Source organism: Pocillopora verrucosa, chromosome 1, assembly GCF_036669915.1.
Source record: "Pocillopora verrucosa isolate sample1 chromosome 1, ASM3666991v2, whole genome shotgun sequence".
NCBI classification, from domain to species: Eukaryota; Metazoa; Cnidaria; class Anthozoa; order Scleractinia; family Pocilloporidae; genus Pocillopora; species Pocillopora verrucosa.
The window spans coordinates 9,522,792-9,535,337 of NC_089312.1; the positions used below are offsets into that span (position 1 = coordinate 9,522,792).

Sequence of the window (12,546 nt, forward strand, 5' to 3'; positions counted from 1 at the left end):
ACAATTGCATTGTTGACCAATGTGAAAGGAGGGCATCTTAGCAAAAGATCGATGTCTCAATTTTCGGAATTCCAAAACCTCATTCCTAGGAGCACAATATCGATAAATTAAAGCGAATAAAGTGACGGACGGAAATATTTGTGCCCCTCACACTTCTATTATTCAGCGATCGAAATAAGCTTTGCATTCGTGTCTGACTCGGCTATACTCGTTAATTATCGGTCATGATCGGAAATAGCCGCTCTCGATTGGCCACACGTAATTGTTCATTTTGTCCAATGAAAAGCCGAGGCGGAGAAATCAAATAGTTCCAAAAGTCCGTTGGAATTTATTTCACCGTTGGCATTCCCGCGCGACACAGTTAATTCCTATGCGGCCATTTTATCGTTTTCTATTCGTGTTTTAATGAAATTTAGACACCCGATTGCTGATACACCACAACTATGAATGAACTCATTGGAAAAATCGTGGTGATCAAAAGGAATGGGGCGGATGGACCACAATTTCCATTAAGAACGACCGAATGCTTCTTTGGAAGGTAAGTCGCTCAGACTACGTAAGTGACAAGTTGGAAGTTGGTTTACAAATTGATATTTTCTAGTTTATGAGTGAAGGATTATTCTTCTTTGCCACAGAAAACCGGCGTGTGATATAAGGATTCAACTACCAAACGTTTCACTGGAGCACGCTGTGGTAAAAGTCGACGAAAAAGACAAGGTAAAGTTTTTGCTGCTGCCGTAGTCTTCATAAAAGTGATATATACTAGTAAGAAGGGACTGTCGATCAGTTGTTGATTTGAAAGAATTTTCCCACCGCCTCACTTGTAGTTCAGTGATTAGAGGCCTAAATCAGGCGTCGCTTCCGTAACAAAATAGATTTCGGCCCTTTTATCGGGTACGATTGAGATGTATCAAAGAGATTGTCTCTGACCATGGAACATTAGTTGACTAGAAGTGCTCCCGCTGAACACCTGAAAAAGCTTCATCCTTTTTAAATTACCGTAAATTTCGTTTGGGTGCTAGTTTTAGAAAAAATTATGTTATCGAGTGAATTCTTTCATTTCTGTAAAACAATCTCACAAACATTGTACTTTCACCTTTAAATTATGCGACTCGTTTGCAGATAAAATTATCCTGGCTTCCCATAGTCAAGGATATATTTTCAAAAAAGCTTTAACCTTTAAAAGGTAAACTACATTTGCTGTATTCTGAAATTTAGACTGTTTCACAATAAGCTGTAAGTGGATAAATTGAACAGTATATTTTGCTGCTGCAGAAAAAGCATCCCAGCAGATTACACAAATTAGTGACAAAGATGTGTTGGTCGATTTGTAAAATTACATTATCTATTATCGATTGATTCCGTATCTGCTGTGCCAGTTTGAACGCTGCTATTTAAGGGAATACTTTTTTCTTTTCGCTGTATCTTTGGAGTGTGAAATGGATATTTTTGCTTAAAGACTTTTGATGTAAAGATTGATGTAATGAAACTATGTATGCTGCGGAATTTTCAATTCAATTTCAACCAGCAAAAATGTGAATGAACGCAGTTTTCGGTTGAAAATAACTGTTATTACTCGGTACACTAAGGCCAAGAATGAGATGCCATAATAAATTTCTGGTAGTAAATTTTAATTCACTTGTAAATAAATTGGAGTTTCAAAATTCAATTTCTTTGGTTGCCATGGCCACATCCAGGGTCAAAATGGTAATCAGGATATGCAGTAGAAGTTATTTGTTTCACAAATTGTGTTCAGTTGTCATGTACAAAGCTGCAATGTTTTCAGTAGTTTTAATGGCATTATTCAACAAGGTTAATCTTTTCATGGAATAATACCCATGAACCATTTTATATTTTATGTAATAAGTTCAACAGAACAGTTGGGATGGAGTATACAGCCACAACTTGGAGCAGTTTGGTTTTCAATCCACTTATCAATTACAGTCCCAATTATCTATGATACTGGAATGTCTCCTGTACCACTTTTTTTGTTTTTATCAAATTTTTGTATTTTTGTGATGTATTTCTGCAGAGATGCATAGTTCACCAGGAAGTAATTTTAATTTCAAACCAGATTTACTTCAGTTGTTGTTGCTTGTGTATTAAAAACTACTCCATGGCTTGACAAATAACTCGGCTACAAAAAAAATTATCTCCTGGCTTGTGTAGTGTGCTTCTCCCAGCTTGGTTGATCATGTGGTGTACCTATGTGATAAACAAGTACTTGACTAATGTGTTATGAAAAGGTTCAGTGAGGGCCTTTCTACACTTGCCAACAAAACTAGGATTGCCCCAACAAAATCATAGCACATTCATAACAAATTTAGTCTGTTGCATCCACGTTAAAAATTTCAAAGCTGTCAGATTCTTTCAGTGCCTGATCTGTTCATAAGACAGGTTAGTATCCAAAGGATTTCATCTCCAATTTCCAGGATTTATCCTAAGCCATTTTAAAATGTTAGAATCCCTGAGTTTGGCCGAAAAAAGACAATTTTTTGCCTTTGAAGTGCACTGATTTCGGTTCAATTGCATGTTTGTCATAGCTTTTGTGACAAATGGTTGACATGTTAATCATGGCTTTATTTAGTCAATTTTGTCAAGTTTTACCTGGAACATATTTTGTCTGCAGTGCATTTGAAGATTGCCACTTCTGCCAAAATTTGTCAAGTAGTAACAAACCATCCACACCTATAAAGTGTCTAAATGAACAACTTTTTGCTAGTGTGGAAAGGTTGTAAATGTCAACATGCAATTTAGAGAGAGGTCCTACTGTAAATTGTATCACTAAATGGGACTGATGATCATCATGTATGATAATGTGGACAGTTGCAAAATATAAACAGCCAAGATCAAATTGGCAATTTTCCCCCCTTACTACTATACCTTTCCTTGAAAATTAGACAACGGAATTTGGTCTTATTCCAAAATAACACACTCTACATGAAGATGAAGTTGTCAGTTCTGATAATCTCTCCTACAAGATAACCTATTGAAATTGTAAGGGCAAGTTAAGTACATGTTAATCACTTCTTGGAGTTGAAGGATTAAAGGCTCAAACAACATGTGTGGATATATATGAAGCCTGTCAATAATTAGCCATGTATGATTCAGTATTGTGTGTTTTCTTTTTCATGCAGATAAGAATTATCAACCTCAGCACTACTAACCAAACTCTCGTCAATGGGAAACCAATAACCGAGGCAGAAGTCAAGCATTTAGATGTTTTCACAATAAGTGACAGATCATTCAGATTTGAGTTTGCCTCGCCAGTTTTAAAGAAAGGGAAAGACAAATCACCCAAGGTAATGTTAGCTTATTGTTGTTATGTTTCAGGATCTGTTGTGGCATTCAAATTTATTTTATTTTATTTATTTATTAACTTCGCCATGCAACAAAAATCAAAATAAGTAGGAAAAAAATAAATTGGCAAAAAATGGCAGGGACACCTCAACAGCGTAGGCAATTACAGTGGGCCTAGAATATAAAAGAAAATAAGATGAGAAGAGAGGAGGAAAGAAGCCATAAATCTATACGCAGCAAGTAATCTTAGAATTTAGTGGATGGACAGTATTACACTTTAACCCTTTAACTCCCAAGATCTGATTGTTAATTCTCGCCTGTAGCTGCTACACATTTCCTTGTAAATTAGTAATGAGAACTTGGTGCTAAATCAAGATAGCAGCTTCTACCTGATAAGTTTGAATATTCTCATTACCTGTTTGTTGAAGAATGTATGGATATTTTAGAGAGAGGTTTTATGTTAATCACTTCTGGGAGTTAAAGGGCTAAACAAATAGACTTAAAGGTTTTGGGATTATTCAGATCGTAAGAGATAAGTAAACTGCCCAAATAGTAGTTAAACATTACGGTCTTAAATGAGTTCAGAGTTTGGGTTTCAATGTTAATGTTACTGGCTCAACTTCTCAGCTGTAAATATTTTTATTTTATACCAGAACTTTCTATATATTATTTTCTATCAACAAACCATGTAGACAGATCCATTCCAGCAAGAAAGAATTCTTTAACCCTTAAAAACCTTGGGGATGACCAGAATCTAATTTCTACTTTCATTAACACTGCTGAATCATTCATTAAGTTCATGAGAGAGAAAAGGAAATGTTTGCCAGCCTAAGAAGCTTTGATTGTTAGACAAATTCTCCATGTTAGTACTTAAGGAAAAATAAAGAGAAGAGTGTGGAGAATTTTCATCCTGGTCTAAGGGTGTAAAGGGTTATATTGCCCGGGGCTTGTAATAAGCAGCTTTGACAAGAATGATTGGAACTCTGGATGGGCAACAGTGAACTGGTGGAAAATGTTATTTTGCAAAGCAGAGTTGAGATCTCTTCAAAATAGTCAGAATATATTTTATGTTATTCAGTCACTGTCATTATGGTTAAGAATTTTGTGGCAAATCTTCACATATTTTTATCTCATGTCAATTTGACGACAGTGAACAATCTACTACCAAAAGGCCATGTCATTTATTTGTCAATGTATGCAAGAAAATTTTGTAGAGTGATCAGAGTCAAGGAATCTTGGTTAATTAAAAAAGGAAAATTACTCTGAGACCAAAAATGACTTTTTATGGACTGCATTTGTTGTATAGTGCCTATTCCAAGCCAAAACAACCATTTTGATCTTGAACTTTAACATAATATTTTGTAAAGGAATGAATTCAAAAAGTTTTGATGATTATTCTGTATACAGTTAAATGGTGATCTATATGTTTTTGATTTTAATTCCTGTTTTCCTCGTCAACCAATCTATTTTGAGCTTAATTTTGTTTCCCTGGGTTACATTCAAAAATACAATATTCAAAGGTGGCCTTAACCCTTTAACACCCAGATCAAATTTGTTATTCTCCTTACTGTCAACCATATAGTTCTTATATTACTTTAGAGAATTCAGTATTAGATCAACTAATTATCCCCAAATTGATATATTTCTTTACTCTCACCACTTGTCTGCTTGATATTGTATTGATACTGTAAGGAGAAATTCTGTCTTGGTCACCATGGGGGTTTAAGGGTTAAAAATGGGTGTGCAAGTTTTCTATTAAAACTAGCTTCTGACTGGTTAGAAAATGAAAAGGGCTGGAATTTCTCTAGGTTCATTGAAAAGTAAACTATTATGCTAAGTGATAGAGAGTTTGATTGAAACATCGAGGAATAGTCGAGAAAATATTTAAATGATTTTTTTTTCGACTTTTTTTTCTTTCTTGTCTGTGGTTCTCGTTGTATTTTTTCTCAGTTTCCACTTTCCCCGTTTTACCATTTTTCATCAACGTAAGGTACAGACCCAAGCTTTTTTCCTTTTTAGTAGAAATCTCATGAAAAACATTCTCATTGCAGACTAAGATCCGCCGCTCTGTCTCTTTGGTAAAAACTCCCCCAGAGGGCCAGTCTCCCAAAATGCCAGTTGCACTGAAGGGCAGCCCTCGAACTCCCACCGCAGGGGAAAGTCTTAAGGAAAACATCCACCGGCTTCGTAGGTTCTCCATGCCTTTGCAAGAGGAGGATGAAAATTTGAGTTCCCCAGTATCAAATAAACCACCACTGTCCACGATATTTGTCAATGCTGAGCCTCAAGACAAAAGTAATCACCAAGAAAGTACCGAACAAGTCAATGTAGTAAAGCCTGTTGAGGTTGTAAAAGAGGAGACCAGAAGAAATTCTAAACGGGTCTCATTTGGACCAGTTCTTAGTCCTGAACAGTTTGACAAAGATCTACCCCCAGCAACTCCTGTGAGACGGGGTTCTACACCTAAAAGAGCTGCTTCCTCTGCCAAGAGAAGAAGATCGGTTCTCTCGGTACCAAAAACTGATTGCATTAGAGAAGATGATGGAGGTGTTGAAGACTTTTTTATGACTGAGGATGTAGACTCGAACGCAAAGTCGCTAAAGGAACACCACATTAGTCCCGAGGAAGATAGCCATGAATCAGAGTCTGTTCGTAAGGAAAGCACTGCAGTGCAGGAAAAGGTACCAGGGTCTATTCGGGACACACCTGAAAGAGGTCAGCCGTCGTCAGAACAAATTACACCCAAAAGTACTAAACCTAAAAGCAGGAGGAGATCATCGTCTCTGGTGGGAGAAATGAAGTTAGAGCTCACTGAGACCAGCAGAGTCACTACAGCGAGTGATACTGTGACAGAGGAATCGAAAAACGCAAGACGATCGTCATTGAGACTCGCGCAAAAAAGCCCTGTACAAAGATCAATAGCGCCTGAGACTGCTGCTACTGCAAGTAATGACGATGAAGATATCGATGAAACTATTTTGGACAGTGATGATTACACTTCGGATGAAGAAGATCCAGTAGGAGGAGAGGGAAAAGAGACGGGGCAGAGTAAACTTGGAAAAGCCCTGAAAGAAGAAGAAGTTGAGAAACAGAAGGCAAAGAAGATGGCCACTCCCATGAAGAATGAGATCGCAAATGGAGTCAATCTCCGACAAACTAAGAAAAAGATGACAACACCTCTCCGAAAAGAAATTGAAGAGGGGGTCAAATTGCACGAGACCAAAAAGAGGATGGCCACACCATTGAAGAAAGGCATTGAAAATGGGGCCAACCTTCGACAAACCAAAAAGAAGATGGCGACACCGTTGAAGAAAGAGATAAAAGAGGGAATCACATTGCAACAGACGAAGAGGATGATGGCCACACCATTGAAAAAAGAAATTGAAACTGGAACAAGCCTTCGAGAAACCAAAAAGAAGCTTGCCACGCCCCTAAAGAAGGAAATTGAAAATGGGACAAGCCTTCGAGAAACCAAAAAGAGGCTTGCAACGCCCTTAAAGAAAGAAATTGAAACTGGAACAAGCCTTCGAGAAACCAAAAAGAAGCTTGCCACGCCCTTAAAGAAGGAAATTGAAAACGGGACGAGCCTTCGACAAACCAAGAAGATGATGAGCACACCGTTAAAGAAAGAGATAAAAGAGGGAATCAAATTGCATCAGACGAAGAAGACTATGGCCACGCCCCTTAAGAAAGAAATTAAAAATGGGACCAGTCTTCGACAGACCAAAAAGAAGATGGCAACTCCTCTCAGGACGGAGATCTTGGAAGGCGTCAAATTGAGAGAGACAAAAAAGAAGCTACAAACTCCGGTCAGGAAAGCGATAGAAGATGGCGTCACCTTGAAGAAAACCAAGAGTAAGCTTTCAACACCGTTGCGAAAAGCCATTCAAGCCAAACCAGAATTGCGGCAGACCAAGAAAATTATGAACGTGCTGCTTCAGGATGATATCAAGCAAGGTGTTAACCTTAGGAAAACCAAGCAGAGCATGCCACTTGAGGTTCAGATTGAGATCATCAAAGGAAAGAAACTTAGGTCAACGAAGAAGAGTTTGCCCACTCCTGTGAAGAATGATATCAGTGGAGGAGTAACTTTGAGGAAAACGAAGAAAAGCTTACCGACACCACTAAAGGAGCAGATCAAAAAGGGTTTGCCTTTACAAAAGACCAAGAAGAGTCTACCTACTCCTGTGAGAAAACAGCTTGAAGGAAAAGTTACACTGAAGTCCACCGTTAAGTCCGTGAAGCGAAAGAGAAGCGAAGGTGGACTCAACGAACACGATGCAAAGAGAATGAAAACTTCACCTTCAGAAGAGGTGAATGAAGAAAGTAAAGGGTACCAAGAAGCTCCGGTAAGAAGAGCCTTAAAGACTCCGCTCAGGAAAGCCATTATTGCGGGAAGAAAACTGCGACCCACCCGTCACCGTATGGCCACACCACTTCGCACTGGGATCCACTCTAGACCAGCACTCAGAGCTGTTCGTCGGAAGTCGTCATCTGTTCGGGACGAGATCGGACCGCGAAAACCCACATACGCAGAAATCGTGAAAAGAGCTACAAAGACTGCTTTGAGAAGATCTTCCAAGGGAAATTCATTCAAGTTTGGAAAAACGGCACCAATTTGTAAGAAGGTATGTTTATGTTATGGCGAGTTTTGTGGGTATATGGACTGAGGCAAATTCTTCAGGGCTAACAAACATCGAGAAGGTACATGTACAACTTCTCGCGAGAAATATGACAAAAGAGAAAAAGTGTGGCTGACAGGGATCGACACGGATTGTGAAGGAGCTTCATGGAAATACACGTTGTGGCTTCTTTAAGTATGAAGTAGCCATGGAACTCGTTGATATTGTATTATCCTCAATTGTTTAGGTTGCAACAAAATCAGTCAATATTAAGTTTTAGTGGTAGATACGGATACCACAGTACTCAACGTTTGTATTTTCAACACTTCATAGCGGCTCATCGAGTACATGTTGTTTAAACTTGCAGGCCGAATCTGTTCCACCCGCTAATGTTGCTGATGTTGTTGCAGCAGATCATGGTAAGTTCATCCTTGTTATCAACTGTTGCGGAGCTGAAAAAAGGCTCCAAATATCCAAACGCTCAGGATTTCATGAAATTCAAGGAAACAAATGTTCCAATTTGCACTTGTTGGATACGAGATTGGTTATAGCCAACGAGAAGCGTAGCAACGCGTTGGCTATTTACCATCTCACATCTAACGCACGCTCATGGAATAAAAGTTAATTATTATTAACAAATATTTGTGTTACGAGATCTAACCTGAAATTTGGTGTGCAACGTTATTTGCTATAACTGAAATTATAGACTTGGAGTGCGAAAAAGAAATCTCCCCTAAGAAAAAAATTTTTTTTTTCATCAGACTGGACCTCACCAAGAACCATTTGTAGACTTATTTTTGTTTTTAACTCAGAATTGATTTGCATTGCCGTGCTTGAAGTACATTTACAGAAATTTCAACATCCATTATCTTATTAGCAGTTTAAACTATCCTTGTGTAAATTTTTATTCGCTTTGCATGTATTAAACAAGTCAAATAAGAGAACTTCATTCAATTTGGTTTCATGTTACGGTGCTCTACCCCTATCCTTTTTCTGACGCCTCTCTCCGTTACTCTCATACTTACACGGGTTATATGTTGACAGAAGTCCCCAGCAAACCTGTCAATGACAGTCAGTCAATCCAGAAGCGGAGAAGTGCACGTCTTGACGGAAAGGCCGTTCCCCAAGCGATGGTCGACAGTGTGGGTGTGCTAAATTCACCAGAGACCAACGAGAACGCTCCTCAAAGTACTTGGATGTCAAGCCTTGCACGAGCCACCAACGGCGTGAAAGCACGTGCCAAACCTGTGGAAGACTTGGAAGGCCTGGTAGAAATGTTTGCTACCCCACCGATGGTTGACATCAGTAAGGACACATCCAAACAACAAAAAGGAAGCAACTGGTTGTCGAGTCTTGCCAAAGCGACGAAAGCTCCACGAAAACGTGGAATGGCTGTCGAAGATTTCGAAGGAGTGCCTGAAATGTTTGCAACACCACCATCTATCTCCGTGGCCACACCGCGCACCACCACAGAAGACGAGCTCACTTCAAGTCCTGAAGAGCAAGACTTAAACTTGACAGAATCCTTGAAACTATCAAAGACGCCTTCTTTGAGAAGTTTTGGAGAAGATACGGAGTTTGTTCAGATAGTAACCCCCATACACAGCTCTCACACCCCGTCACTAAGGTCAATAAATGCGCAAACTATCAAGAGTGCTGTAACGCCAGAGGTGTTGCTGGAAATGAAAGAAGCATTAATGACACAGAAGACACCATCTCTGCGAAGTTTAGCCAAAGATGCTGTTACAGTGGAAGTTGTGACTCCGCTGCAGCCTTCTCGTACGCCATCTCTTCGTTCTGCCATGCAGCAAACGTCTGTCTTCTCTAGCGAGTCTCCAGACATTAAAATGGAGGTTATTAAGCCAATAGCTCCAACCAAAACCCCATCTATTCGTTCTTCAGATCAAGTAAAGGCAGTTTCAGCCGTCAACGTTAAAAAACCCAGTACCAGTGACCGAAAAAGTTTAGGTCTGCAAGGCCTCGCCCGACTGATGAAGGTACCGAAAGAGAAAAATGCCGTGGAGAATGTCGAAGATTTCTTTGCTCCCAGCGTTTTTGCATCTCCCAAGCCGGAACCCAAACGTTACTCACGCAAAAGTGAAGGGTTACAAGGAGTTGCCAGGTTGCTGAGAACACCAGGTGATATGGGTGAAGGGGCCGCTGTAGAGAGCCCAAAGTTTGACGGTATTAAGAAAATGATGCGAACTGAGAAAGCTGTGGCCAGTCCGAACTTTGTTGGGCTCAGGGCGCTGATGCAGACACCTAAAGATTCTAAGAGAGCTGTTGACCTTGAAGAACACTTCATTTCAGATTTATTTTTGCTGCCTGTCGAGGATTCCTTCCAAGATACAGTCCAATCCGTTGTCCAGGGTGAATGTGATAAGGAGCAGGATGTACGGGCTATCAACTTAATTTCTCCAGAATCCGAAGAAAAGACAGCTGAAGCATCAGAGGACGTTAGCTCCGAAACTGTACAAAGAGTGACCCGAGCCAAGCGTAAGCCACTCGAAAAACTGCCTGAACCAGTGCCTAAAAGAGGGCGCACTACTCGTGCAGCTGCAAAACAAAGCAGTGAAAGCAAAAAATCTCCCTCCAATCTGAAAGTCGTGCAAAGAAAGACAACGACGAGAAGTAAAAAGAGTTCGGCAGCAAGCCTACCAAGCACGCCGAAACCGTTAGAATTTAAGCGCACGCAACTAGATCCAATTATTGAAGTTCTTTCTCCTTTGCCTGCGACTGATCAGACGGTCGAGGTCGCCGCCTCCCCTACATTGGTTGAGCCCGAAGCAACAGAGAAAGCCTTTACCAGGGGAGGAGCGGAGGAAACAACCGATTTCAAAGCGCAGCAAACGGAGCCTTCGCGATGTTCTCGTCGTGGGATCCGTGCTAAAGCCAGAGTAGATTCTTCCTCTGAAGAGTGCAGTGGAGGTGAAGTCGCTGAAAAGCGTGTTGCTACAAAGAGAAGGACACGAGCGAAAGTCGAGGAAGACAGCGGCAGCAGTAGTGTAGATGTACAGAAGGCTGATGTTGAGACTGGAAAGAGTGGTGGTAAAGGTCGAGCAACGCGTAGCTCTCAACTTAAAGAAGCACCTTCACAAAACGTTAAACTGCCAAGAACGACAAGAAGCGGTCGCAACCGAAGAGCTGAAGTTGCAGAGGTTGAAGATAAAGTTGTGATTGGTGATGCTGCCGACGAAACTATCAACAACTCCACAACCACGCGCTCTCGACGCAAAGCCAGGACCACCGAAGAATCTGCCTCAGTTATGTCTGAGGAAGAGAGTGTTCGAAATGGAAAAGTCCAACAAAATGACGCAGAAGCGACAAAAGTAAGGAGAACTCGTTCGAGAAGAACAGCCGACAAGAATAATACTGTTAACGAAGACAAGCTGGCCCAAAGCAGTCAAGCAAAGCGAACTAAGAAAGAGAGCGTCGCTAAAGCAGACGAAGAGACACAGTCGGAAGAGAAGGAGGCGTCTTCAAAGCAGAGATCCACAAGACGCACTCGCGGAAATCCGGTTGAGAGCATTGTTCCTGAGAGCACTGCTGCCTCACTTCAGGAGGTGGAAAATTTCCAGTCAAAGAGTTCCGTGAAAAATGTCCGGGGTAAGCGAGAGCCCAAAGGAAAAGCACTGGAAGAGCCCAGAACAACACGGTCATCAAGGAGCGCAAACCCAGCAAAAATAAAACCAACAGTTGAACCACAGCTACCCGTGCGTTCAACTCGAGGGAGAAAAAGGCAGCTCGGTGAAGAGGAGGTTGCTGAACCTGCCGTTCCAGAGGCGAAAAGGAAACGATCAAGTGCGCGAGCGCGAGATGTCGAGCCACCACAAACCAGGTCACTGCGCTCACGAAAGTAGTAATTGACCACCGTGTTCCATAATGATATTTACGTTCGCGGCACCGCTTTTCCGAGAGAGACTATGATTAAATCAGTTCTAAAGTTTATGTTTACACGCATAGCGTTATTCACATCCACTCGCAAGCAAGTTGGGTGGACAAATCTGAGAACAACTTTGATCGTACGTAAACATGCTGTAAATATCTGACTGCAAACATTCTTTCTTAAGAAATTGAACATAACGAGCTAGTTCCAGATTTAAGTTCTATTAACTTTCTCTATTTTTATACGTTTTACGGTATGAATTTTTCAGTTAGCTAATTAACAACAGGCTTTAACCGTTTTAACGAGAGGTTCTTTCAAAGAAACTGCGATCTTATTTGCTACCACATTGCCAATGACAATTTAAGTAGTATATAGAGTTATGTTTTATCAAACCGTTGCCCTAGAGGTGGATTCAATTTTATCAGAACCATCATGTTACATTATTTTACGTAAATCAAATTTGTTTAAGTTGTCGGTTTGTTTATTCATCAATTATGTAACGAGAGGCTTTTCTCACACATGTATTACATTTTATGATTTTAGGTAAAGTGTGTTTCAAGGAGGAAATGAAAATTGCGCTTTTGTCGCGCGAGTTTCCTGTATATATCGGGTCATGACCCTCATATATTCCACATCAAGTAGAACAAAACGTGAAAGTCATGCCATGTAAATATCTTCAGGGCATATTAAAATTATTTTATCCATAATGATGTGTTGCCAGTATAATTTTTTTCTTAT

At 40.3% G+C, this 12,546-nt stretch overlaps 1 protein-coding gene across 2 annotated transcripts; it reads left to right on the top strand.

Moving 5' to 3' along the window:
• The first annotated feature begins 349 nt into the window (after positions 1–349).
• On the top strand, positions 350–12,518 carry LOC131773714 (proliferation marker protein Ki-67-like). 2 transcript variants are annotated; one of them, XM_059089656.2, is made up of 6 exons: positions 350–538; positions 636–717; positions 3,138–3,302; positions 5,352–7,928; positions 8,290–8,341; positions 8,967–12,518. In XM_059089656.2, exons 1-6 carry the CDS (start codon positions 444–446, stop codon positions 11,780–11,782), a joined length of 5,787 nt encoding a protein of 1,928 aa, XP_058945639.2. In that variant the 5' UTR covers positions 350–443; the 3' UTR covers positions 11,783–12,518. The 2 variants fall into 2 exon arrangements, with proteins under 2 accessions (XP_058945639.2, XP_058945640.2); XM_059089657.2 differs by having other exon boundaries at positions 8,970–12,518.
• Positions 12,519–12,546: the final 28 nt, after the last annotated feature.

Bases quoted from the DNA above. Each gene is read 5' to 3' on its own strand.
- LOC131773714 (XM_059089656.2), top strand. From the start codon at position 444: ATGAATGAACTCATTGGAAAAATCGTGGTGATCAAAAGGAATGGGGCG. The intron at 718-3,137 runs GTAAAGTTTTTG...TTTTTCATGCAG, and splicing joins AAGTCGACGAAAAAGACAAG to ATAAGAATTATCAACCTCAG. The intron at 8,342-8,966 runs GTAAGTTCATCC...ATATGTTGACAG, and splicing joins TGTTGTTGCAGCAGATCATG to AAGTCCCCAGCAAACCTGTC.